Here is a 24,573-nt window from a genome sequence, read left to right on the forward strand (position 1 = left end):
CCCTGGGGGCGGAGCAAGGACTCCCTCACAAGGGCAGGCCCTGGCCCTGCTCCCAACCTGGCTCCACCCATACAGCTGGGTGGCCCTGGGCAAGCCAGTCAGGTTTGGTAAGGCTCAGTTTCTTCATCTGCACAGTGGGGCTGACCAGACCTGCCTCATGAGGTTATAATGGTACTGCCTGCCATGTACCCTGGGGCAGTTGTACCCAGAGAGGGTCCAGAAGGGTCCCTGCAGGAGAAGGAGGGAGCTGGGGGAAGGGACCCTGATGACATAAGGCACATGGGTGACGGGGTTCACTAGGGTCAGTGGAGGAGAAGGTGAGATGGATCAGAACCAATTGCGAAGGCCTCTTGAAGGAACTATAGGAATTTGGTCTATTAAAGACAGATTTTAAAATGCTGGTCTCTGAGTATGTACGAGAAGTCTAAAATTAGGGTATGTCAGAGCAGGTGGAACTTCCCCATGAACCCCAGCCCATCGCTGTGTGCCCAGCGACAGCACAGACTCACAGATTCTGTCCAGCCACAGCCCGCTCCTCCAGCTCCCCACATAGGACAAGTACAAGTAAGGGCCAGTTCTGGGCTGCAGGGGAGGCCCACTTAGCACTGGCCACGGGAACCCCAGGCAGCAGAAGCATCTGTCGGACCTGGCCGCCTCTGTCCCATCAGGCCAGCGCCGGGCTTTATTCCCTACCCACCTGGATCTACTTAGAGGAAGGGGGCTAGCCTTGGGCTCCACGCCTTGCTTTGGCTGAGGCTCAGGCCCAGGCTCCTCACAGTGGGGAATAAACCTGGCCCTGCTGCAGGGATGTGGGAAACCCAATGAGGTAGTGCTGTGGAGGCCTTTGAAATGGAAGGCTGGCCCCAAGGGCTGGAGGTGAGGCCCCCTCTCCTGAGAGACAGGAGATAGCCGAGCGGAGCACAGGAGCCCACTGCCTTCAGCTTCATCCCCAGCGCTTAGCCCAGGCACCCAGAGTATACTATTTTGTGAGTCTCAGCCGTGGGTGCAGGAGAGGGGTATCTACCAGCCTCTCAGCGAGTGGAAGGGGGGCACGGAATCAGGAATGCTCCTGGAGGCCTGGACTGACCTGGAAGTTGCTCAGATTGTTAGACCAGGGAGAAGGCATTTCAGGAGAGAGAACTGAGGGAGGCCGTGTGAGGTGTGAGGGTCCTGACGGGGCTCAGGGCAGACAGGGGTAGAGAGGGTGACTGGGCCTGTCCTCAAGGCCATGTGTATCTATGGTCAGCAGGCTGGCTCTGTCCTGTGGTAGTGGGGTGCCCACCACGGGTGTACTGGTAGCAGTGCTGTGGTCAAGCGGGCAGCTCTCAGAGCAGTGGGCTATGCAGTGTAGAGGAAAGGCCTGGAGAAGGGTCTGGGGGCTAGAGAGGTTAGGGAGAATGTAGGAGTAGGGCTAGGAAGAGCCCTGTGGAGTGTCAGAGGGGAGTCTGGAGGAGGGTAGGTCCTGGCCACAGAGGAATTAGACACATGTTCCCTGAAGCCTGGTGTGGCTCGGCTCATAGAAGAGTGCTGTGTTTGAGCTTAGACCCTCTGCCATGGGCCAGCAGGAGCATCCTGCGATAACAGTTTGCACATCGCTCTAGAGAGGGGACGGGAGGGGTGCTGCGCTTGGGTCCCATCTTCTGGTTACATCTCAAATGTGTTCTGCTTTGGGAGTACCTCTGTAGGCTGAAGACTGAGCTCTGCTCTGCAGGGTGAGTCTGGACGAGTTGGTTCCCCTTCTGAGTTATTATACACAAGATGTGAAGGGCTTCTGCTTGTGGCCAACGTTGACCAGGAGAAAGTGGTGGGCTTGCTTGGGAACACAAATGTGCACAGAGGTGTGCCAGCTGTGCCTAGGACCTCACCTCTGTCTTGTGGTTGGTGCCCATTCAGCTGGGCCTCTCCCTGCACGAGGATCCTGTGTCGGGCTACCCAGGGAAGATACCTGACAGGCGCCAGGCCACTACAGCCACTCATGGCTTGAACCTCACTCTACTGAGGTTCCTAATACTGCCCCCTCACTTAGCAGACCAGCCAGAAGAGCCAGAGCTGCCTCCCTTCCCCACTGCCAAGCCCACAAAGGCCATTTATTAGGAACCTGGGGTCAGACGACAGATAAGACTGTCCTAGTTTTCTCAGTGTGCATGTCAGACATGGCTTTTCTAGGATGCAGGCTTCCCTCCTGAGATGAAGCGGAAGCAGCTCAGCAGTCCTCCAAAGAGTGGGCGATTCTAGAAACCTGGACACAGCTCTCATTCCCAGCCCTGACGTGGGGGTGGACTCAGAGGAGCCCAGTGTAAGCGCCATCTCGCTCCAAGGAGGCTCTATGGTCCCCATCAATCACACCCAAGACCCAGCTTACCCCGAGAGGCCTCATAGCCTGCTGGTCTCCTTCTCTGCCCTGCCTCTCTCCCCCTTCTCTCTCCATAGAGGCCCCTCCACGTGGTCCCATTGGCTGTCCCTGATGTCCCAGCTTCCCCCCCCCGCCCCCCCCCCCCCCCACCCAACCTGTGTCTCCATCTCTCCTATGTTCCCATCTGGGGAGATCCCTAACAGCACCTGGCCCAGATGCTGGCGTGTCTTCCCCAGGAAGCTGCCCTGTCCCTTGGCCTCATCCTCAGTTCTCTCCCTCTGTGGCCAGCTCTGCTCCTGATCCCCAGGCTGGAAGTGCCAGGTAAGCTGAGCTGATGTGGACTGCGGCTGCAGCAGTGCCTGCCCGTGAGAGCCCTGGCGTCCATGGCGGCCTCGCGATGACTGGGATGTGGACATGGCCCTCCCAAGGCGGCCGTTTCCCTCTTAGTAAGGCACTGGCGGGAATGTATACATGCCAGAGGCCCACGTGCTGGTGCTCGTGGCACGGGCACGGCTGTCTGTCGAGGCAGACAGCCCGAGGGACAGGGATGCTTGCATCGAGTGCTGCCCAGAGCAGCCGGGCTGTGTTTCCCTGGGCGTGTCCCTTCCCTGTTCCCCACCACTGTGTCCTCACTCGTGGTCAAACAGGCAAAACAGCTGGATTCAATGATGTCAAAGATACCTTGTAGCCATAAAGCACAGTCTAAAGAATTTCTGGGTACCAGAAGCTCTAGCATATGAGAGAGAATGAAGTGGGGTTGTAGCTGGAGGTCTGTATACCTGGGGAGGAGAAGCATGTTTCGCTGTCTTAGCTGTCTAGGAGGGGAGAAGAAGCTGGCCAGCATGAGACCGGAAGGCCCAGTGTCTTAGGCTGGTATGCTCTTGGCAGAGAGGCCGCCCAGGCACACGTCACACAGAGCCAGTGTCCCACAGCAGGGAGGCAGGTGAGCAGTAGTAAAACTTGTACCTCCAAACCAGTTAGCAGCTCAAAACTCCAAGGCTGAGGACTGGGACTGTTAACTCTGAGAATTCTTGCCACCTAAAGGCAGCATTAGACTCAGCCAAGGAGGAAGATGGGGTTAGGTCAAGTGGGGACTGAGGTAACAGCCAGCAGAAAGGAACCAGGAGTGACCTACGGATCCATGTTGGCTCCAGTCTTGAGAAGGGATGGTGCAGGGGCCACTAGGGCCACCTGGTCCCTCTGGGCAGCTCAGCTGGCAGCACTTTGGGCAGCAGCCCAGCTCTGGGATCTAGGCCGTGGCTTCACTGGGCCCGGAACCCACCTCTGCTGGTAGTGGGATGTGCGGGAGTGCTCACACTCACCGGCCTCGTGACCCAAAGGCCAAGCACCTATTTCCAAGGAAGGCTGTGGTTACTGCTTAAGGGGGTGGCACTGCTGCGGTGACCAGAAAGTGTCCAGGAGAGGGTGAACAGTGTCCCGTCTGCCTTTGCTGCTGGTCTGCCCCAGGGCGAGGACATGCTGACACAGAGGCTTATGGACATACACACATTCACCCATTGGCCTGGGTTCCACGCCCAGGTGTCCGGCACGTCTTCCTTCCTACTTGGTAACGCAGGATGACAATGTCTGCCCTGTGGGCCAGTGTTCATCCTCTGTTGTTCCTCACACGATGCTGACACCTTGAGACAGTTCGGACTTTGCCCTCTGACCCTCCTCACCCTCCTCCTCCTCACTTCACATGCTCCTGACAGGGGCTACGCACACAGACAAGGCCACAGTTATTCAGTTTCACTTTCTCTAGTTCCTTCTGGCTTTGGTCACCATCCCTGGGCTTCGGGGGAGGCCAGGCCTTTAACCTAAGGGCAGCAGGCAGTTTGCATTTTAGAAATGGCTGTGGTGTAGAGAATAAATGTGGCCAGCCAGCAAAGGGTGGGGAGGTAGGGCCGGATTGGGGTTGCAAAGAGAATCACTGGCCCCCACCCCCTACCTCCCCCCGCCCAACTTCTCAACATGAAAAAGGGTGGAGCCCTGGCCCACCTGCTTCACCATTAGCTGCCAGGGGCTGCTGGGTGGGCAGCAGCCAAGGACATGAAGGGTCCACACTTCCCACACTTGGCCCTTAAAACCGGGGGCCTTGGGCTGGTGGTGGGGAGGTAGCTCTCAGGGCCACCTACCTGTGGCCCTCGCCACCATCATCCTCTGCACGGTGGCCCACCGATCCTGGAGCTGGAGTAGGGAAAGCCAGGGTCTGCCTGGGAAAGCCCCTGTGGTGACCAGGCAACATCCTCAGGACTTTTAGTTTCTTATGATCAATTGTCAAAATTTGCTCTGGAGATTTAAGGTCAGACATCCCTTGGAAAGGCAGCGAAGCACCCTGATGGTATGGGGCTCCTCCTGCCCCGAGGCTGAGGACGCTTGGGCCCGTGTGCAGCCCAGGGCCAGCGTGTCCACTTCTAACATCAGTCCTTCTCCAGGGACAGGCTGGGGCATGCCCTTCAACACCCAGGCAGGTGACAGGGGCACTCCAATCCCCAGGATTGACCAGAGCAGCCAGCCCACAGGTTAGACCAGCCTTTCCCTGCTCCCTGGGGCTCCTGCCATACTGTGGGTGAGCATGGCCTCCTGGGCCCCCAAGGCTGACAGAGTGCTCACCACTTGGTTCTCGGGTGAGCTTTCAGGGGTGGCCCTGAGGTGGATGAGCTGCCATCTCGCCCAGACAGCAGTCAGAGGCCTGTGTGCTGCACGTCCAGGTGCCTTGTGAGCAATTAGGACTCATGGCGCTCTCCTGCATAGGGTACTGATAAGTCCCAGAAGGGGCACAAGGCTCTTTTGGGTGCAAAGAATTCTTGAGGATCTGGTGTAGGCTCGCTAGGGTCCCTTTAACAGTATTCTCACATGGAACCCCACAGAGCTTCTGATGTACCCAGGAGTGCTTCCTCCTGGGGAGTCAGGGAGGGCGACCCCCACTTTCCTGTTCTAGGCCTCAGTGCCATGGCCTGTCAGCTACAGATGGCAATGCCCATCTCATGGGGCTCTGGAGAGGGCTTGCACAATCCAGGGCTTGGGATGCTGGGTACTGTGGGGTGCCCAGGGCAGGGCCGAGGAAGCTGGAGATCACGGGGAGCACACATTGCCCCAAGGCTCTCCCCTCTGAGCCCATTCCTCATCTGTAGAATGAGCACAGTCCCCCTTCCAGGCTGCCCTAGTCTCTCCAGAGACTTGGCAGGGGCCTGGTATACAACCCCTCACCCACCCCGGGCCTCAGTGTGCTCCTGAGAGCACCACAAGGGCCGGTTTCCAGAGAACTACGTACTCAACACAGTTTCTTCCTGGCCTAGGTGTGATGAACCCGTGTTCTCAGCCTCCTTTGGTCTGACTCGATCTTACAGGAAGTGGATAAAGTATGAAGTGAGGTCATGAGCTGTGCAAGGCACAAGTGTCACTTGTCTGCTCCAGGCTTCTGTACAGCCAGGAGGAGTCAACCAGCTCCAGAGCCAGCCAGGCCAAGGGAGCAGGTCCTGGCCATACTGACCTTACTGCTTTGTGACTCTGAACCAGTGCCCAACCTCTCTGAACCTGTCCCCACATGTGAGTGTCAAATGATGATATGCGTGTAGATGGTGAAGGGCTATTGTGATTCCAGTGGCATGTGGGTTTCGAACTCCTTGTCTGAGTCTCGACCTGTGGTGAGCACTCTGTCAGGAGACCACCATCCTCACATAGCCTTGGGGTGGCTTGTGCTGCTTGTCTCCTTGCAGGTGAGTGACCCCGAGAACAGAAACCTGGTTCTCCCAGGGCCTGGCAGGGAGTAGTAGTCCCCCAGGGGGTGCCAGACACTGCCTCTGTGTCCCCCATCCCCAGGAGGGAGGGATGGAGGGCAGAGTGCAACATCCCCTTGGCTGAAGGGGTAAGGTTGGCTCCGAGCCTGTAAGGACTACAGACACCTGGCAGGGTCACGTAGCAGGACAGAGAACACTAGTGCGCAGGAGCTAGCCTGAATGTAGGATGGGTGGAAACAAGCCGGCTCAGGGAGATGGCACCGGGACAAGTGTCACCAGGATGGGGGCCAGGTGGATCTGAAGCTTCTGGGTGTGGGGGGAGGGAGGAGGAAGTGAGGAGCTCGTTGGGCTGAGGTGGTGAGAGGAGCTGGCGGGGGGGGGGGGGGGGGGGGGGGTTGGTGCTGGTGGCAGGCCAGGGCTTGACTGACGCAGCATCCCCTCCTTTGCTTGACCTCTCCTCACCTGGGACCGGAGGAGCAGCTGGTAGCTGGTGGACAGCCCTGGAGCAGCATGCCCCACAGTGCTGTGCGCACAATGGAGCTGTGGGTCCTGGGGGCATGTGGTATGTTCTTGGGTGAGGCTCTTCCCTCTGCTCCCATTCCTCATCTGTAGGATGAGCATAGTCCCCCTTCCAGGTTGCCCTGTGCTGAGAGGGAGGCGTGCTACTGTCCTTCTTGGAATTCAGAGTCTGAGAGGGGATCCTGAACCTACCCTGCTTCTGTCTAGCCTCGACACTCCCACCGCCTTGACCCAGGGCCTTCTCCTGGCTCAGCCTTACAACCCAAGTGGAAGATGAGGCCCCTGCCAGCGGTAAAGGCCGCTGGGGGACTGCCATGGCATCTCCGTTCTGCCCTTCCCCCTGAGGATGTTACTGGGAAAGTCTTTACTCCACCTCCCACTGCCCCATTGGATGGGCAAGGACAGCTCAGGGTAGCTGCGTGTCCCCACACACCCACTCCTCTGCCCTCCACAGGGCCTTCGCCTGGCACAACTCCAGGGGGCGCCATTCACATAGCTACCGCGTGCGGGGTGAGGGCTGCCACGGCCCTCCGCACTCCCTGCCGCCTCTACACCGCTTGGTCCGGGGCCTTTGAGACCCACAGCCCCCCCCTCCCCCCGCGGTGAGGGCTGCACCCCACGCCGGGTGGGCAGTCCACCACCGCCGGCGCGCACCGGGCCAGGGAACCTGCGAGGATTGGCCGGCAAAAGTCAGTTGTGCTGCTGGGCCCGCTTCCAGGCCAAGCGAGGGAGCGAGTGCCCGCGCCCCGTCCGGCTCTGCCCGCCCCGCCCCGGCCCGCCACGAGCGAACGAGCCTCCGCGGCCATGGCCCGGCGCCCGCCCTAGCGCCGCTGCACAGATGCCACGGCGGAGCCGGCGGGTAGGAACTTGACCGGGGCCGGGGGGCGGGGGCCTGGGCCGCGACCGCCTCTCCTCTGCCCGCCGGCTCCCCGCTTTCCGAAGCTTTTGCTCGGCCCTTCCCAGGTCGGCTCGGGCGGCCACCCCCCGCCCCGGCCCCCAGCCCGCTAGGCGCAGCAGGAAGCCCGCGGGCCGTGGTTTCCCGGGCGCCGCTGCGGAGGAAGTCGGCCGGCGGCGGGGCCGCGGCGCTCCCATGCCCCCGGGCCGGCGCCCTGCACAGCGTCAGGTGGGCGGCCGGGCGGGCCGGGACGGCGGCGCACGGAGGCGGGCGGCGGGCACCGGCGGAGCCCGCACCCGTACCCGCGCCGCCGGGGGAGAAGCCCGCGCAGCGAGCCCCGGGCGAGCCCAGCCCGACCCAGCCCGGGGCCTCCAGCTGGCGCGCCGGGGTGTGCGCTGCTCTGCGCTGCACCGCGCGAAAGCGAAAGCCAAAGCCGCTCTCCCGCCGCCGGCCCGAGCAACTTCGCGGCGGGCGGCGCCCAGGAGGAGCAGCGCAGGGCCGCTCCCGGGGATGGTGAGCGGGCCGGCCGGGTGGGCAGCGGCGCCCGGGCGCGGTGCTTCCCCAGCTATAAATAGCTGTTGTGCGGGGGCGGGAGGATGGTGCCGGCGGTTTGAGAGCGCCTAGCCTGCTCGGAGCCCTGAGCCGGGCCAGGACCTTGCCCCGCGGCAGGATGAGAGGGAGGGTGTAGAGGGGCGCGGGGCGGGGGTGCGGCACACGCAGGCGGGGCCGCGGTGGAGTTGTCAGGCTGGGCTCCCCCACGCACTTAGTTGTTTGTTGTTTCTGCTTTTCTCCGGGAGGGGGAGGGGAGGGACAGCCTGGCAGTTCTGGGGACCCAGTGTGCGACGTCTCATTTGGTAGAAGAGGCTGGAAGCAGGCGGGCACCAGCTGCAAGCAAATTGCAGGCTTCCCCAGCCCCTGCCTGTGCTGGGGACTCATTACCTGTGGATGGCGCGGGGAATCCCTTGCCCTCGGGAGCCCAGCCAAGACCGCTGGTTAGGTGGAGGGCAACGGCGCCCCTGGCGGTTTTGTACAACCCTGCGGCCAGAGAGCCGGCCTTGATGGGTCTGGGGGGGGGGGGGGGGGCGGGGGGGGGCGGGTGCTGTTCAACCTCACCTACCTCTGGCTGCGCTGCCAACCTTAGGCCTGGAGCAGGACAGTGGTTACAAGTGCTGTGGGAGGGACAGGGCCCTTAGGTCTAAAAGGCATCAAGAAGATGGGGAGTCCTGGCCCCAAAGGCCTCAGAACTCCTGAGGAGGGTGGCTCCTGAAGGAGATGGAGCTATCTGGACTAGCTGTGGGAGAGGTGCTGCCCTGCCAGCCTGGCTCTGTCTGTGATGCTCGCCTTACTTGGGGACACGGGGTGGAGCGAGAAGAGTAGAGTTGTCTGAGTTTTGCTGTAGTTTCAGCTCCCTGTTGGCTGTGTGCCCTGGGACGAGTCTCTCCCTGTGAGCTCTAAGTGAAACCCCATGTTGTAGAAGGTGGACAGGCACCCTCTGGGTGCCATTGGCCCCCCAGGGCTCCCAGGCACCCAGCGCAGCTCTACATGCTCTCTCCAAGTAGTCTTGCTGTTTGGGAGGCTCGTATGGGTATGCTGGTGACAGAGGTCTCCCTAAGACTTTGGAGAATGCTGGTATTCTTCCCAAGGCTGCTCCCGACCTGAGGGCCTACAGTCCAAATTCCATCCTGGCTTAGCTTGGGGGTCGGGCTGCCTCGCTGAGGCTGGACGCTGGAATATTTTTCTGTTTCTCTGGGGGGAGAGGCTCTAATCTACCCCAGCACCCCTCCCTACTGAGGGGTTCCAATCACCGGCATGGAAGCTGGTCCTCGGCTGGAAGCAGGCTGCTCCCACAGCCCCAAGCCCGCTGCTCCTGGGAATAGGATGCCAGCAGGCTGCCCGCCCTCGCCTGTTTGGAGCGATGAGTCACCACTGCACCCATGCTGTGGGGGGGCGGGGGTGCTGCTGCAGGAATCCCTCTGCCCAGGGAACGGGTTCTCCCTTGGGTGCTGGGTGCTCACAGCACTATGTTTTCTGTGAATAGAAATGTTGGGGCTGAGCAGCCCTGGGAGGCCTGTTCACCTGTCATACTGTGGCACATGGGGCTAGCTTGGGACTGGGAAGGCCCAGGATGATGGACTGCTCCCCCTGCACCCACCTCCTGTCATAGGTCAGACACCCAGGCCCTGCTGCTGCCCCTCTTTTGTTCTCCTGCACGGAACACTCCAGGTGGTAAGGTCGACCCTCAAGGGCTGCCCATTTCAACTCCACTTGGCAGAGGCTCCTTCTCCTCTGGCTCCTGCACCTTCTTGGCTCTTCTCTGGCTTTCCCTGAACACCCCATCCCTGAAGTCCTTACTTTCTCAGCCCATTACTCCTTGTACCAGCCTTTCTTCTCTCCCTTCACCCTAGATGCACACGTGTCTATTTGTCCCATTAGCAGGGGACCCCTCTGGTGGGTGTGCCTGACCCATCCATGTGATTCCTGGTTCCTGGGGTGTACTTGGCTTACTGCGCAGTTGCCGGGCTCATCTGCACTGGCAGACCCAGGGACCACTCTGGAGCAACTTCTGAGGTGGGCCTCCCCAGCACCCAAAGGGGATTCATCTGGGGCATAGACTCTCCAGAGTCTGTTCAGGCCTTGGCTCATGCTGGGGACTCACTCAGAGCCACCCTAGGGCTACACTGCGGTTGAGGACACTTGGAGGCCAGGGTTTATGGCTTTGACCTGGAACGTTCCTTTTCTGGAGGCTCCTCGGGCAGGCCCCATGGGCCCACGTCCCTGTCTGCCTAGTTTGACTCTCCTGTGGAAGGGCTTTCCTTCCACCCAGGAGGCCAGGCTCTGTTCAAGGGGCCTGACGTGCCAGTGAGCCAGAGCCACCCGTGGGCAGCTCGGCATCTGGGAGGCCATGACGGGGCAGGCTAGGATTCAGGTCCTTGGGACTGGCTATTGACTTCAAGAGCTAGGTCAGCCCTTCTAACCACTCTGTTAGCAACTCCTGGTCAGGTAGGGGAGGCCTGAGAAGGCCCCAGGCAGACGTGGGCCCCTCTGGGTGAAGCAGCGTTGGGTGAGCTGGAGAGGGCCCACTGTGTGTGGCAGACACCGCCTGCCCAGCTGCCCGCCTGCTCAGCGGACTGAGCACCCCTAGGTCTCTCACAGTGCTCTTGGCATCTGACCGCTTTTCCCCTTTTAGTTCCTCCCCAATGCACCCAAGCCCGGCTCCTTTGTGGCCTTTCTGGGTGCTCCCAGGGGTGGCTACTTTCTCCTCTGTCCTCCTGCTTGAGCCTCACTGGGTGCCCTGGCTGGGCATGACCCCAGTAATAGCAGAGCGGGGAAGGGACATCTGAGTCCTATGGGTAGGGCAGCAGGGGACAACGAGAGGAGCCCGGCCAAGTTGTGGAAGACCGAGGCTGGAGGCCATGCCCCAAACAGGGGCTCAAGGGACTAGATTATGAAGTCTCTGAGACATTCAGAACTGGTGCAAGACACTCACTCCCCATCCCTCTGCCAGTGGGCACTCCAGTCCCAATCTACCCTCTCGGGGTGGGGGGGGTGTGTGGGGGGGGGCGGCGTTCTCAGGTCTTCAAAGGCCCTGGCTCAAAACTGAAGTGATTTGGTGTCACTGCTTAGTTCTGTGTTTCTGTTTCTAGTCTGTAAATCACAGATCACGTTGATGATCTTTTGTACCTTTGTAAGCATTCAGAGAGGACCTGAAGGAGAGTCTGGTTCCTGAGTCTGGTCCCATACCAGGTCACTGGGTAGCCTTGGGCAGGCTGTCCAAACTCAGTTCTTCCCTCTAGAAAATGAGGGGTGCGTCGATTACATACTCGAACAGTCCCTGCCAGTGTGGGTTTGGGATGAATCAGAGTCTCCATCCGGTCCTTATGGCCTGAGCTTCATCCACGCAGTGACAAGCCTTTGCCCTGGGTCTGAGTGCGGCTCAGATGGAGCAGTGCCTAGTCAAGCACATCTCCCACCTGCCTCCTTCTCTGCCTTGGCATCTCCAGGCCACTTGTTTTCCCGGGGGGGGCCTTTGCCTGTGCCCTTAGTGTGCAGGAAGCCCCAGGGAGAGCCATTACTGAAAGGTGGGGTCCGTGAAGGTGGCAGGTGCATCTGGGATCCCCAGAACGACCTCGGGGCATACCATTGAGAACGGCCTGAACGGTGGCCTCGCACAGGGCAGTTGGGGCTACTGTGAGAATCAAAACCTGCCGTTTGGGGCCGCCAAGCTCAGCATTGGCCCTGAGCCAGGTGAAGAGGCTGTGCTGGTAGCCCTGCAGGTGTGCAGGGAGCCAGGGGTCCAGGAGCCTGGATGGGCAAGACCTTCTGGCCCACACTGAGGCAGTTAGGGAGGTGTGGGCTGGCCAGCTGATGGGGAATCTGGGGAGAGAGGAGTCTCTGCCCCTCTAGGAAGAAGCTTCCCCCAGACTCCAGTGTGCTGGAGACATCATGAGCCTTAGGACTGAGCACGACCTTAGCCTGGCAGCCAGGAGTGTGCTCCATGCCAGCAGGGGCATCTGCTATCCATCCCTGAGGTGCCACCTGCCAAGATTTTGGTGACCAGAAGCCAAGGCCTCGTGGCCTTCCTGCTCAGACACCAGCCTCGCCCTGCTTTCCAACCCCCTTTGTGAGTGGACAGTGTGTTCATGGGCAAGGGCACCGGTTGGCCCGGCAGCACCCCACCCCTTCCACCGACCCAGCTCTCAGCTCCCGTGGGAAAGCTCCCCTGGTCTCCAAGGGCCTCCAACCATGCCAGCCAGCCCCACCCTCCATGAACCTCCAGGTTTGCTCCAGTGTGGGGCTCAGTTTCCGAAGCTCTCTTTCCTTAAGAGCAGCAGGAAGATGCCCAAGTCTCAAGGCTACAGGGAGGGTTTGGTAACTTGTCTCAAGCACTCAGCACAGAGTCTGGGGCTCCATGAATTATTCAGGTAGTTATAGTCTGTCTCAGTGACCTCATCTGCCAGCCAGGAGCCTGGAACCACTTGGATGGGTTGGAGGTCGGCTGAGATGCTCCCGAGGAGATGCACATAGGTGGAGCTTTGAGCACAGTCCCAATGTTTCTGAGTGCTTCTGAGGCTGCTGCTGTATGCCCCCAACTGCCCACAGCTCTCCAAGCACGCACCATCCCAGCCAGGAATTGGGTGTGCCTGCACTTTGGCGGAGGGGAGTCTTGGGGTGCAGCCAGAACTGTAGGACAGGAGGGCAGCTGGGGAGGGCACAGGGGAGAAGCAGGAGGGGCCCTGAGTCATGCCCCGCCAGGCCCCGCCTGGCACCAGTGTTGCCTTCCTGCCTCACAGGTGAGCCCCGTTCCAGATCCTCCTCATGGGGCCCCTGCTGCCCCTGGCTCCCACTCCTGCCACTCGTTCCTCTGCGATCCTGTTTTGGCCTGTCCTTCAGCCCCCAAGTGCCGGCCTCCCCTCTTCTCGGGCACTGCTGCCCACTCCCTTCTTATCAGATCCCCTCTTCCTCCCTCTCAGATGCCTCCTGGCACATCCCCTCTACCCTTCCTGAAGCCTGTGCTTGTGGCCTCTGCTGCTGCAGGTGGAGCCTGACTGCCCCTTCCGCCAGTGTGCAGACATCCCTTTCCCAGTGCATTCCCCTCCCTGGGAGCTCCCCGGTTCTCTTAGGGGCTTCATAGCCCTCCCTAGGCACAGCCTGACAAGGCTGTCGTTCCCTGAGGGGCAGTACGTGGGGGTGTGCTTTGTCTTCTTCCCCTCTGTAGCGGAGCGGGAAGTGTTCCACTTGTCTTGGGGCTGCTGGTATCGTGGGGGCTCTGGCTGCAAACACAGAAGCCCAGCGCTGCCTGCTCAGGCAGAAGGCAGAGCCTTGGCTTACTTGCCACCCTGCCAGCTTAAGACTCTGCCTGGTGGCTCCACGCCCTCGGGCCAGCTGTCCCTGGAGGCTAGCTGCATGTCTGCAGGAACCTCCCCAGGGCTTATGGTGCCTGTAGTTCCCTCCTGATTTTCCGTGGACTCTGCCTGATGTGTTTGGTCTTCCTTTCCGAAATAGCTGGCGGTATGTTACGGCTGCGCGCGCATATCTGGAAAGGAATGGGTTAACAGAGAACCCTCATGTAAAAGGGTCCAACCATGCTCTGAAACGTGTGGTACAAAGTAGACCTATCCTCAGGGGGTGCGTCCAGAGCCCTGTCCCTCTGTCCGTCCTCAGGGATTGGCCGAAAGCTGTTTGGGAGTCCGGCTCCTGAGCATAGGAACCCTCGTCTCCTCCCAGAGTGATCCCCACAGATGTGCCTAGCCGGTGCAGAGTGGCTCCGGTGGAAAGTGGCCCACTGGCCCCAGACGTGAGGAGGGAATCCACATGCACTCCGGGCTTGGCTACCATCCAGCAGCGTGGCTGGGGGCTCGCTGCCCCTCAGTGGGCCTCCGGTTCCCACCTCCACAATAAGCAGTTTCAGCCAGCTGAGTGTGCTTGAAAATGTCCATGATTGTGTAACTCAGATGCCACTGGATTCGTCAGTGCCGGCTGGAAGCAGCACCCCGGGAATCAGGAACCGGGTGCAGGAGGAACGGCAGGGGTGGGGAGGGCGGTCCCAGAGGGTGAGACAGGCAGGCCAGTGGCGCCATGGCGTGACAGGGAGCGGGTGGTAGGCAGACCCCCCCATCGGTGTGCATCCAGAAAGCGTCTCATCTGAGGCATTGCCTTGCGTCAGCCCCCGCCTTCATCTGCTTGCTGGTGGCTACCACTGGTGCCAGGCTACCTACCCCTCACAGCCCCAGGCTGGCCCACTTCAGGGGGTGGCTTGGTGGGCCCTCCAGAGTGGTTTCCTCAGCATCCTCACTGGCCCGTTTTGGCACATCCCATCCCTTCTCCAAAAGAGACAACAAACAGGTAAATGCCCTGCGTCTTTGATTCCGGAACTTGGGAGCAAGAGCGGGAATTTGGGATCCCCTCTCTGCAGGGGCCCTATCCACACCCCCCACCTTCTGCCAAGTCTGCTGTGGCCACCTGGTCCACCCTGCAGAGGGCCAGATGTGTTTTACCTCTGGCATCGCCTTCTCAGCCCCTTCTTTTTCAGGGGAGAGAGGAGAGCTAGCTCTTGCCCCACCAGGAGCTTGGCCGGATATGCCCCTGAGCAGCCCAAAGTCCTGCCAGCCCTCAGGGAGCGTGTTGCTGACTCGCCATCATTGCCTTTTGGCAAGGAGGCGTGCCGCCACCCCCCACCCCCACCCCCACCCTCACCCCCCAGTGCAGGGCTCATGTGCACACCCAGAGCTCTGAAGAGCATTCATTTCCCTGGGAGCAGAATTGTTTCCCACTTAGCCTGGAAAATCTCCAGGGTGAGGGACTGGTGGGGAGGTGGATGAGCTGGGCTTCTCTGCAAGCAGGAAGCCCTTCTCAAGCTGGGCCCCTTGCCTCTGCCAGCTTTGTGTCGGGCCCCTGGGGACCTGGAGCTGAAGCACACCTGCCCCCACTTAGGACACATTCCTAGCCACCGGCCTACCACCCCCTGACCATCTGAGGGGCTGCCCCCAAGTGGTCCTGGCAGAGGCTTAGGAGGGCAGCAAGCCAGGAGGGCTTCAGAGAGGAGATGACCTCACAGCCAGGCTTGGGAGGACACAGGAAAACTGGCTGGGCAGAGGAAGTGAGAGGGCGCCTGAAAAAGTGAGAAGGGTAAAATTCACGGCTCTATGAGGGGGCATGGTGAGTGTCCCGAGTCCAGGGACGGGGCAAAGGCCAGTGAGGCTCAGGTTTCCGCTGAGGTAGGTAAAGGAGCTGCCTTGTCAAGGATATAAGCAGTGAGGGATGCGGCCACACCATCCTTTTCCTAACTTGTCCTGGCCCAGGCCGGGTGGACGAATGGGGAGCAAGAGTCGAAGGAAGAGGCAAGATGAGGCTCGAGCCGGAGCAGGAATGTTAGGGGCATAAGGTGCAGGCTTGGGTGCCAGGGAGGGGCAGGGGTGTGGGGACAGCCTGGGGATCCAGCACAGTGTGAAGAAACCTTTTCTAACAATCTACCAAGGATGAAACGGGCCACCTCCAGAGGTGGTAAGCTCCTGAGATGTACAGGCTGAAGCTGGTGCCCACCAGGTGTGTTGTGGGGGCCAGGCATTGGGGCCCAAGCACCCCAAGTGCCTGCAGCCTCCTGAGGCTTTGGCGCCATATCTGAGGCCCCCATGACACTTGCTTCTGCCCACCTCACAGCCAGGCTCACCCCGAGTCCCTGGCAGAGGTGACATGAGAGGAACAGGGCCACTTTCCCAGGGAAGGGGCCAGAAAAGTCAGCACCTCTGTCCTCACACAGCCACCCCCAAACACGATTTGAAGGAAGAAGTGTGAGTCTTCCATTCATCCTCCCCAGTGGCTCCCCCAAGGAGAGCAGGGGACCCTCCACCCTTAGCTGCTCATCAGGCAGCTGGGAGGGACCTTCTGAGCCCGGATCAAGGTACACCGGGAGGAGTGACCTCCGATTGTTCTTTGAGTCTTCAGAGGTTTTGCCAGGGAAGAGGGAGGCATTCAGTGAAATCCAGGGTCATCCTGGACCCTTGTGGGTTGAGGGTGCAGAGCAGAGCATGCCCCTCTGTGCCCTAAGGAAGAGTGAGATCCGGGAGCAGTGGGGTCACACCCAGATCTCTGGCTTGACCCTGGGCCGGCTCTGGTGCACACCTGCAATGTCATGGCATGTGGTGGGACTGTGCTTCCGACTCTCCCCCTCTCCTGTTAGGTGCAGGAAGGAGCTGGGGGCCAGTGGTGGAGGGCCAGAGCAGGTGATGGAGACTTCCTTCTGGGCTGGTTGGCTGGTCCAGCCTGTGCTCAGAGCTGTGGTGGTGGTGAGGGGCCAACTGTGGGACTGCCTCTCATGCTGTGTGACCCTGAGGGAGTTGCTCCTCATCTCTGTGACATAGAGATGTCACGATGTCATGATGACATAGCTGTGTCAGCCTGTGATGCAGAGCATGGTGACGTCTGCAGTGCCTTGGGAGAAAGAACCAAGCTCTTCTTCAGCCTGGCGGGTCTGGTGGACAACAGAGAGGGCACCTCCCAGCCCCTGCCACACATCTGGGGTACAGTGTCAGGGCCACACTGGCCAGACAGCTGTCCAAAGCTGCCCCTCGTCCTCTCAAGTGGCAGCTCTTCCTGAGCTGCTGCAGAAGCCACCTGTGCCCAGTGGGAAGATACAGCGTTGGTATCCGTGCCCTAGATGTGGGTGGCCTCAGCCTCCTGGTTTTGTCTAGGCCGGGAGGCAGCTGGTGCCTTATTTGGTACTGTCTGGGATAAAGAGTAGTTGCCAGCCTTCACACAGTGCCCCGGCCTGCTCAGGGGGTGGGGGGAGCAGTTCTCTGCGCCCGGTGTGAGCCCAGTGACCCAGTGTGGAGGCTCTGGGGGCTTGGAGTTGCAGGTTTTAGGCTCCTCTCTTACTTAAGTGGCTCAGGGCTGGAGGTGCCCTGGTTTTCCTCCCGGGACTGCTGGAGCCGGGAGTTAGTCACTGAGCACCCACGGGAATAGAGCCCTGGGAAGGGCACCCCCTGGGTACCCTTCTGTGGGCCCTGGGTGCAGGAGGCAGCATTGCCCACAGCCCTGGTCTGGGCAGGAATTTCTGGGCAGGAATTTCTCTAGGGTGTTGGCTTTAGGAAGCCACATGTGAGCCTGCCTGCTCCTTCCAGGTCCCCAAAGTCCTGCCCCAGAGACATAAATCCTAATGTCCAGGTCCTGCAGCCTCAGGCCTGCTCAGAAGGTATGAGCTTCTGTTCACTTATAATTCACTCCCTTGGTCATCCTTTCCTTCACTACGCCTGGACTGGACCCGAGTGTGTCTCAGATACCATGCTGGGTGTGGGGATGCCACAGGGAACCAGACATGGAGCTGCCGATGAGCAGGGTGCCAGGTGCAGGGGTGGGCTAAGCACGGGCTGAGGGAGACCGTGGCGGGTATCCTTAGAGCTGGCCTTGCTCCAGCGCAGCCTTCAGACAGTGAGGTTGGATGGCCGAGAAGTGGAGGAGGGGGTCCTGGCCAGAGCATACACTGGACAAAGGCGGGTTCAAGGAAACCTGGGCATCCAGCAAGCTGCAGGTCATTTTCAGCCCAGCCCTCCATTCTCTGGGTGCCGCTGGAGGGAATACACACGGGTGGGGCCCAGGCTTGAGCATGTCTGGCCAGCAGCAGCCGCCAGAAGTTCACGTTGGCCACCTTTTGACCCATCAGTTCAGCTCTAGGAATCGGTCTCATGGCTAAGTCAGCACCTGTGCAGAGGCGCAGAGGCACTAGACTTCTCCCGCTGGTTGCATTTAACTGAGGGGACGCAGCCTGTGTGCTTCCTGTAGGGAAGAGAAAAGTAAACACATACCTTGCAGCCATTCAGAAGAGGAGAGTGCAGAATAGTGCGTGTATTCTTTGCCACCATCCGTGGAGGGAAGTAGATGGGGGTGGCCACGCTCCCACTTCCCTTGGGATAGCAAGAGGGGTCCGAGGCACCCTGGATTGGGCAGAGTCCCCTGTGGTATCATGGCAGGCTCCAGTTGCGGCAGCCCACCTCACACGCCCGCCTCTGTCCATTTCACAGGGCATCTGGCGGATCCCCGTGGACGAGATCGACCGGCCGGGCAGCTTTGCCTGGCACATGAACCGCTCCATTGTGCTGCTGCTCAAGGTGCTGGCCCAGCTCCGGGACCACAGCACCCTGCTGAAGGTGTCCTCCATGCTGCAGCGGACCCCGGACCAGGGCAAGTGAGTGCAGCCACCCGGCCCGGTGTGTGGTCAGCCCCGTGGGGGCAGCTGGTGCTGCCATGGGTCAGAGCATGGGTGCACACACAGGCTGGAGCCCCTCATCCGCCCAGGGCATTTCTCCACTGGTTGTGGAGCCTAGACCCACCCTTTTTTTCAGGAGCCTCTCTGTCCTGGTATCTAGACAGCACCCTGCCCTGTGGACCCTGGGGTGAACACAGGCTGTGGACTAGCTACCCTTTCCTTCCTCCTGCTTCCCTTCAGCTTGGGGCTTTCAGGGTGCTGTCAGGTTGTGGGGAAGACAGGTGTCCAAATGATAGCCAGGGTCCCCCAGGTGAAGGCCAGTAATAACAGGCCAGGCAACAGGGGGACCTGGGCTGCAGAGGTAACCAGGGATCCCTTTGCCAGAAAGCGTGGGACAGATAGGACTGAGGGACATCTGCTTCAGCTGCAGTTGCAGGGGTTGTGGGGGATCCCTGAAGATGTGGTCTGGCCCAACTGGGCCAGCAGCTGCCCATGCCTGCACCACCTCACCTTCTCTCATCTCATTCACCCCAGAAGCTGGGGTGGGGCCCTCAGCTGGGGCCTGGAGCACACTGGACACAGTCTTTGCGGAGAGAAACCAGAGGCCCCCAGCCCTAACTTGGCCTGGCCCTGCCCCCACCCCCATGAGGGCCCAGGACAGTCTGTGTCTGTTGTACAGGGAGGAGGCTCAGGGCAGGCTTCCGGGGAGTGGACCTAGGCAGGAGGGAGGCTGAGGGGCCAGCAGGCGTTCTTGGGGCACGAAAGGGCATGGGCCGCCATCTAGTGCCATGTGGCTCTGAGGCTCTGCCATCTTCTCTGGCCACCCCCACGTGCCTGCAGGAAGTATCTGCGAGATGCCGACCGCCAGGTCCTGGCGCAGCGGGCCTTCATCCTCACTGTGAAGGTGCTGGAGGACACCCTGAGCGAGCTTGCAGAGGTATGCCCATGGCCCCTGTCCCTCCACTTACCCGCCATTAGGAAGGTCCCTGTGTCCCCACCTGTGAAGTAGAGACCTTGCCTCTCTGGGTGGGAAAGGTCAGCACAGTGAGGGATTGGCAGACATTTAGCGAGGCGCTGACCCGCTTGGCAAATGTGGACTTGTGGTTACGGAAGACAATAGCGACATTCCCTGAGGCTGCAACCTGAGCAGTGTACCCCACCCGGCAGATTGAACTCGGGGTCACAGCAGCTGTGATATTGAAGCAGGTGGTGGGCTCGTGGTGGGCTGGGCACACCTGGTCCCTTTTCACCCTCCAAGGCAAGCACAGCTCTCACCCCCTCTCTAGCTGAGCACCCTGAGGCCTAGGAGGTTAGGTCACCAGCCTAGCAGCCTAGGGTCACTGGGACCTGAGCCAGGGCAGTGCTGCTGCAGTGTCCCCTGCCCAGCAGGACTGGCTGGGCCATCGTGCGGTAGCTCGGGGCGGCACCCACCCCTGAGACTCCACCCTGACTACTGTGCATTAGGGGCGAGTGGGAGCCCAGATCAGGAGTATTTAGCTCTGCAGCAAGCACATTTGGTGGCCCCTGGTGGATCACCTCCCCATAAGACACCCAGGACTTCCCTGAGGCCCACGTTCAAGGAAGGCCAGCCCAGCCCAGGCCAGGCCTATTCTTCTGGAGTGGTACCACCGACAGTGCCCCATTAGTCCCTCTCAAGGCTGGAGGAGCAGAGCGGGGAAGGACTTCCTCTGGCAGGTGTTTAGGCCCAGCCTGGGCCAGCTAACAGACGGGGAGAGCCAGGGTGGCCTGGGGTGGGCACACCTGACACCCAGGGGTGTCTTGTTCTGGTAGAAGCCCCAAAGACACAGTCTTTCACCTTTGGTTTTCTCGTAGGGGTCAGAACGCCCAGGGCCCAAGGCCTGTGGCCTCCCTGGAGGCAGGATGACCACCGACGTTCCCCACAAGGCCAGTCCCGAGGACAGTCAAGAGGCCCTCCCCCACTCCAAGAAGCCCCCTCTGGCTGATGGCTCAGGGCCAGCAGGCGAGCCAGGGGGCAAAGTGGGCCCCCTCAACCACCGGCCCGTGGCCATGGAGGCAGGAGACAGTGCAGACCAGTCTGGGGAGCGAAAAGACAGGGAGAGCCCCCGGGCAGGGCCTACCGAGCCCATGGACACGGGTGAGGCCACCACTCGCTGCTCAGACTCCGAACGGGCGCCGCCCCCGCAGCCAGGCCGTCCCCCCAGGGACCGGGGCCCCGAGAGCCGGCCCACTGAGCTGTCTCTGGAGGAGCTGAGCATCAGTGCCCGCCAGCAGCCCAGCCCGCTCACACCAGCCCAGCCAGCCCCAGCCACCGCCCCTGCTGCCACCACCGGGGCCAGAGTGGGCAGTCACCCCGAGGAGCCACCCACACGGCCCAGCAGAAAGAGGAAGCTCCTAGAGGACACAGAGTCGGGCAAGACGCTCCTGCTGGACGCCTACCGAGTGTGGCAGCAGGGCCAGAAGGGCATGGCCTACGACCTGGGCCGCATCGAGAGGATCATGTCTGAGACCTACATGCTCATCAAGCAGGTGGGTGGCCACGGGCCAGGCCTGGTGGTTCTCACGGAAGGTCCTTCCCGGCTGGTCCAGGAGTGTGAGGGCCCTTCGGGGTGTTTGTTAGGTGTCATTCCCACCCCACCTGTGCTGTTCATTTCCCTACATTTGAGGTTTTCTACCATGAGCAGGCCATAGATTTAGAGTCTGAAAAACAAGAAGCAGGTCCGGCCATCATGTTGCACGCTTTAAGTACGGGGTGATTTTATCAACTGTATTTCAAAAAAGCTGGGGAAAATATACAAAAAGAAAAGAAAAGGAAAAACGGTGTGCTTGGAAAAACTCTATTTTCAACTGTAAAGGAAACAAAACCTTATCAAATCCGACACAGGGAGAAGAGACCCCTGACAGCCCCCCCCCCCCCCCCCCCCCGCCCACACACACACACAGTGCCAGTCTCTGGGGCACTTCCTCAGAGACCTTCGTGGCTGTCCTCTGAAGGTGACGTGGTACCCTGAGTATGTGAGGAGGCTCGGCCACCCTTCTTACTTTGCTTTCCTTTTTTTTTTTTTTTTTTTTTTTTTTTAATGCATTAGACATATAGCTATTTCTTTATTTAAAATGACTTCCAAAGGGCGCCTGAGTGGCTCAGTCAGTTGAGCGTCCGACTTCAGCTCAGGTCATAATCTCACGGTTCATGAGTTCGAGCCCTGCATCAGGCTCTGGGCTGACAGCTCAGAGCCTGGAGCCCGCTTCAGATTCTGTGTCTCCCTCTGTCTGCCCCTCCACTGCTTGCACTCTGTCTCTCACACTGTATCAAAAATAAATAAACATTAAAAAAAAATTTTTTTTAAATGCCTTCCAGGGGCACCTCAGTGGCTCAGTGGGTTAAGCGTCTGACTTCAGCTCAGGTCATGATCTCAAGGTTTGTGAGTTCGAGCCCTGCATCAGGCTTTCTGCTGTCAGCACAGAGCCCGCTTTGGATCCTCTGTCTCCCTCTCTCTCTCTGCCCCTTTCCTGCTCACTCGCTGTCTCTCTCAAAAAATGGATTTCCACAGGAAGAGACCCGGAACTGCAATGGCTGCTTCAGTCTGGTTGCCTGTCCTGATAAGCGATTTCTTCCCAGATTGTGTCTGTTTACAGTGACGCTTTTGAGAGCGCCTGTTTTATCACCCCCTCACTGGCATCCAGGATTAACCTTTCTTTGTTTCTGTTGCTGAAACATTAGGAAGAACCCAGCTCAGCACTCCCTGCTTGTCAGGGCGGGCCATTCCCCACCCTACCTGCCCCGGCCTGGGTGCTCCTGACACTCCAGCCCTTCTCCCTCCTTCCCTGCCCATTGGTCCACCACGACGGCCCCCTGTGCCTCCCTAGCCTCCTTCTCATCCCCCTGCACCTTGGGCTGTTGGTCTCTGGGTCATTTAGACCTTGCCCTCCCCCCGGACCTCAGACTCTGAAAGGCCCTGCATCGTGCTCGCTTGTGGACAGGCTCTGGCTCACATTCTGCCAGCCTCAGCCCCTGAGGACTCAATAACCTGGTTCCAGACATGAACTTGACAGGACCAGCCCGGCCCACAGCAGTGGCCCTGGAGGATGGACCCGGGAGATAGATGTGTGCTCCTGCCATGCTCCAGCAGGACTGGAGTGTCAGGGGATCTTCAGAGGAGCTGGTCCTCATACTCCAGGGGCTGGGAGAAGGCCAGCCACCATGGCCTGGCCCTTTGACTTGGAGCATCTCCTTGCTTAGGTGGACGAGGAGGCTGCACTGGAGCAGGCTGTGAAGTTCTGTCAGGTCCACCTTGGGGCTGCCGCCCAGAGACAGGTAAGCAGACCCAGCCTGTGCCGGCCTCCCTACACGAGGCAGGCCCCATGCCAAGGCCCCCGGCTGTGGGCCGAGAAGCAGTACACCTCAGGAGGGACTGTTTCTGGGCTGAACATGGGCCGAGGGGAGATGGACAGGAGGCCTGTGAGCCTCCGGCTCACAGGAAGCCCCTGACCACCAGCCCAGGTGGGGCAGCATTGTGTGGCAGGTAGGGCCTTGGCAGGCCCAGACCCCAGCTCCGAGTGCGTGACCTCAGCGGTCCCCTCACCTCAGCTGCCTTTTCTGTAAATGGGGAAGATGGTCCTTACCTAGCTGACCCCTGGAAAGGTGACTTCATTTGGGATGAGGGTGGAGGAAGTGATGTGGGGCTGGGATAGGAATGGGTTAGGAGCAGAGCAGACGGGGGTCCTGGGGTTTATTCAGCAAGGGAGGGGGGCAGGTTGGTGCCAGGTGTGGGAAAGACGCCCTGCTGTTGAGTGGGGAGGCTGGGTTGGTGCAGAGGCCCGGTGAGCAACAGGTGGGTCCAAGATGGCAGAAGATGGGCCAGCGTGACCTGGTGACAGGAAGGAGGGGTGAGGGAGTATATTTTCCCCTCGGAGCGGGGTCCAAGCAGGAGCCCTGGGTGTAGGTGCCCCCAAAGCCTTTGGTCTGGGGCTCAGAGGCCACAGATTTTGAGGAGGAGGGGGTGAGGGAGAAGGGTCTCCTTGGGAGAGACCTAGCTCAAGAGAAAGCCCACAGGGGGAGTCTGGCTGGCAGAGAAAGAGGGGGGCTAAGGCTGGGGGGCACTGCAGTGCTCCTGCTCAACAGTACCAGAGGGGCATCTTCCTGCACCACATGTGGGCATTTCTGCAGGAGTGACCCCTGGGCCTGGGTCGTTGGGTCAAAGGGCAGGTACTTGCCATTTGAATAGGTGTGGCCTCTTGTCCCCCCAGGGGTGGCCCAACTGCCCCTTCCCCAGCAGCACAAGTGAGCAGACCTTGCCCTCCCATCCTTGCCCACACGCAGCCCTCTCTTGGCATTTCCCCCAGGGAAGTACATCACAGGGAGTCCCAAGGCAGGAGTTCAGGGCAGTGGGCATCCATCTATAGGTCACCTAGCGGCAGGCTTGTAGATGCTGTCAGTGTCCAGAGCTTCCTCTCAGTGAAATGGGGCAGCATGCTACCCTTCCTGCCTGGACTCTTGGTCTGAGGAAGTCCAGAAATTCAGTCTTGACCAGGCAGTCTGTGGGCCACACACGTGGGCCTGTTCCCCCAGCTGAGGGCCAGAATCCCGGGGGAGACACGCCCCAGGTTCTACCACCCCATTATTGCCAAAGCAGCCAGGATTCACATCATAGCCGCTGTGGTTTCTGTGGCTTGCGTGGCCCTAACCGCAGCCTCTGCTGCATGGAACAGGAGTAACTGCCCAGGGCCCCAGTGCAGGGCCTGAGACCAGGGGTCCCCTCCTGCCTCCTCTGCTGACCCAGATGAGGTCAGGTAGGCAGTGACCACTCCAGACAGAGTGGCTGTTTCTGATGCAGTCTTTAAGGCCCTTAAAATGATAGAACCCCCCCAGAAAACCTCCAAACGCCTGCCTTCCCTGTCTTGTGGCAAAAGGAGATCCTGAGCTAGCAGGAGCCAAGGGCAGGGAAGGGTCCTTTAGATGAGGAGATTGAGGACCAGCACCCAACTGGGGCCTGGGCGCCTCTGGCCAGTGCTGGGGAGGGGGCAGCCCGAGCCCTGAGCCTGCTGCCTCCGCCCCTTGCCCCAGGATCCATTTGGCTAGAGGCCAGTCCCAGTTGCCATGGCAGCCTAGCGCACACCTGGAGAGTGCTCTGGACATAATTAGAGGCTCAGTGCTGTCACCGTGGCTGGGGCTGGCTCCTGCAAGGACAGACACAGCACATCTTCCTGTCCTCTCCCCACCTTCCACCCGCCCCCCGACTGGAGGTTCAGGTTCAACCCAACACATATCACACAGCAGAATCACAGGGGCTGTCCTGTGCTCCTTGAAACTAGGGACAGGACGTTTCAAGCAGAACAAATGTCAAAAGAAGCAGAGTTATGGCGGGGAGCCAGCTGACCCCCAGCACCA

The 24,573-nt window shown here is 60.2% G+C and overlaps 1 protein-coding gene across 6 annotated transcripts in view; it reads left to right on the top strand.

Moving 5' to 3' along the window:
* The window catches only part of CABIN1 (calcineurin binding protein 1), a 151,773-nt gene that overhangs the window by 119,257 nt on the left and 7,943 nt on the right, over nt 1-24,573 (top strand). For all 6 annotated transcript variants that reach the window (XM_060612559.3, XM_060612557.2, XM_060612561.2 and 3 more), the window contains exons 30-33: nt 18,022-18,185; nt 19,047-19,143; nt 20,040-20,714; nt 22,426-22,500. In XM_060612559.3, the coding sequence (XP_060468542.2) occupies nt 18,022-18,185; nt 19,047-19,143; nt 20,040-20,714; nt 22,426-22,500 (1,011 nt within the window). The remainder of the gene's footprint in view (nt 1-18,021; nt 18,186-19,046; nt 19,144-20,039; nt 20,715-22,425; nt 22,501-24,573) is intronic.

Source organism: Panthera onca, chromosome D3 (assembly GCF_046562875.1).
Source record: "Panthera onca isolate mPanOnc1 chromosome D3, mPanOnc1 haplotype 2, whole genome shotgun sequence".
Classification (NCBI taxonomy): Eukaryota; Metazoa; Chordata; class Mammalia; order Carnivora; family Felidae; genus Panthera; species Panthera onca.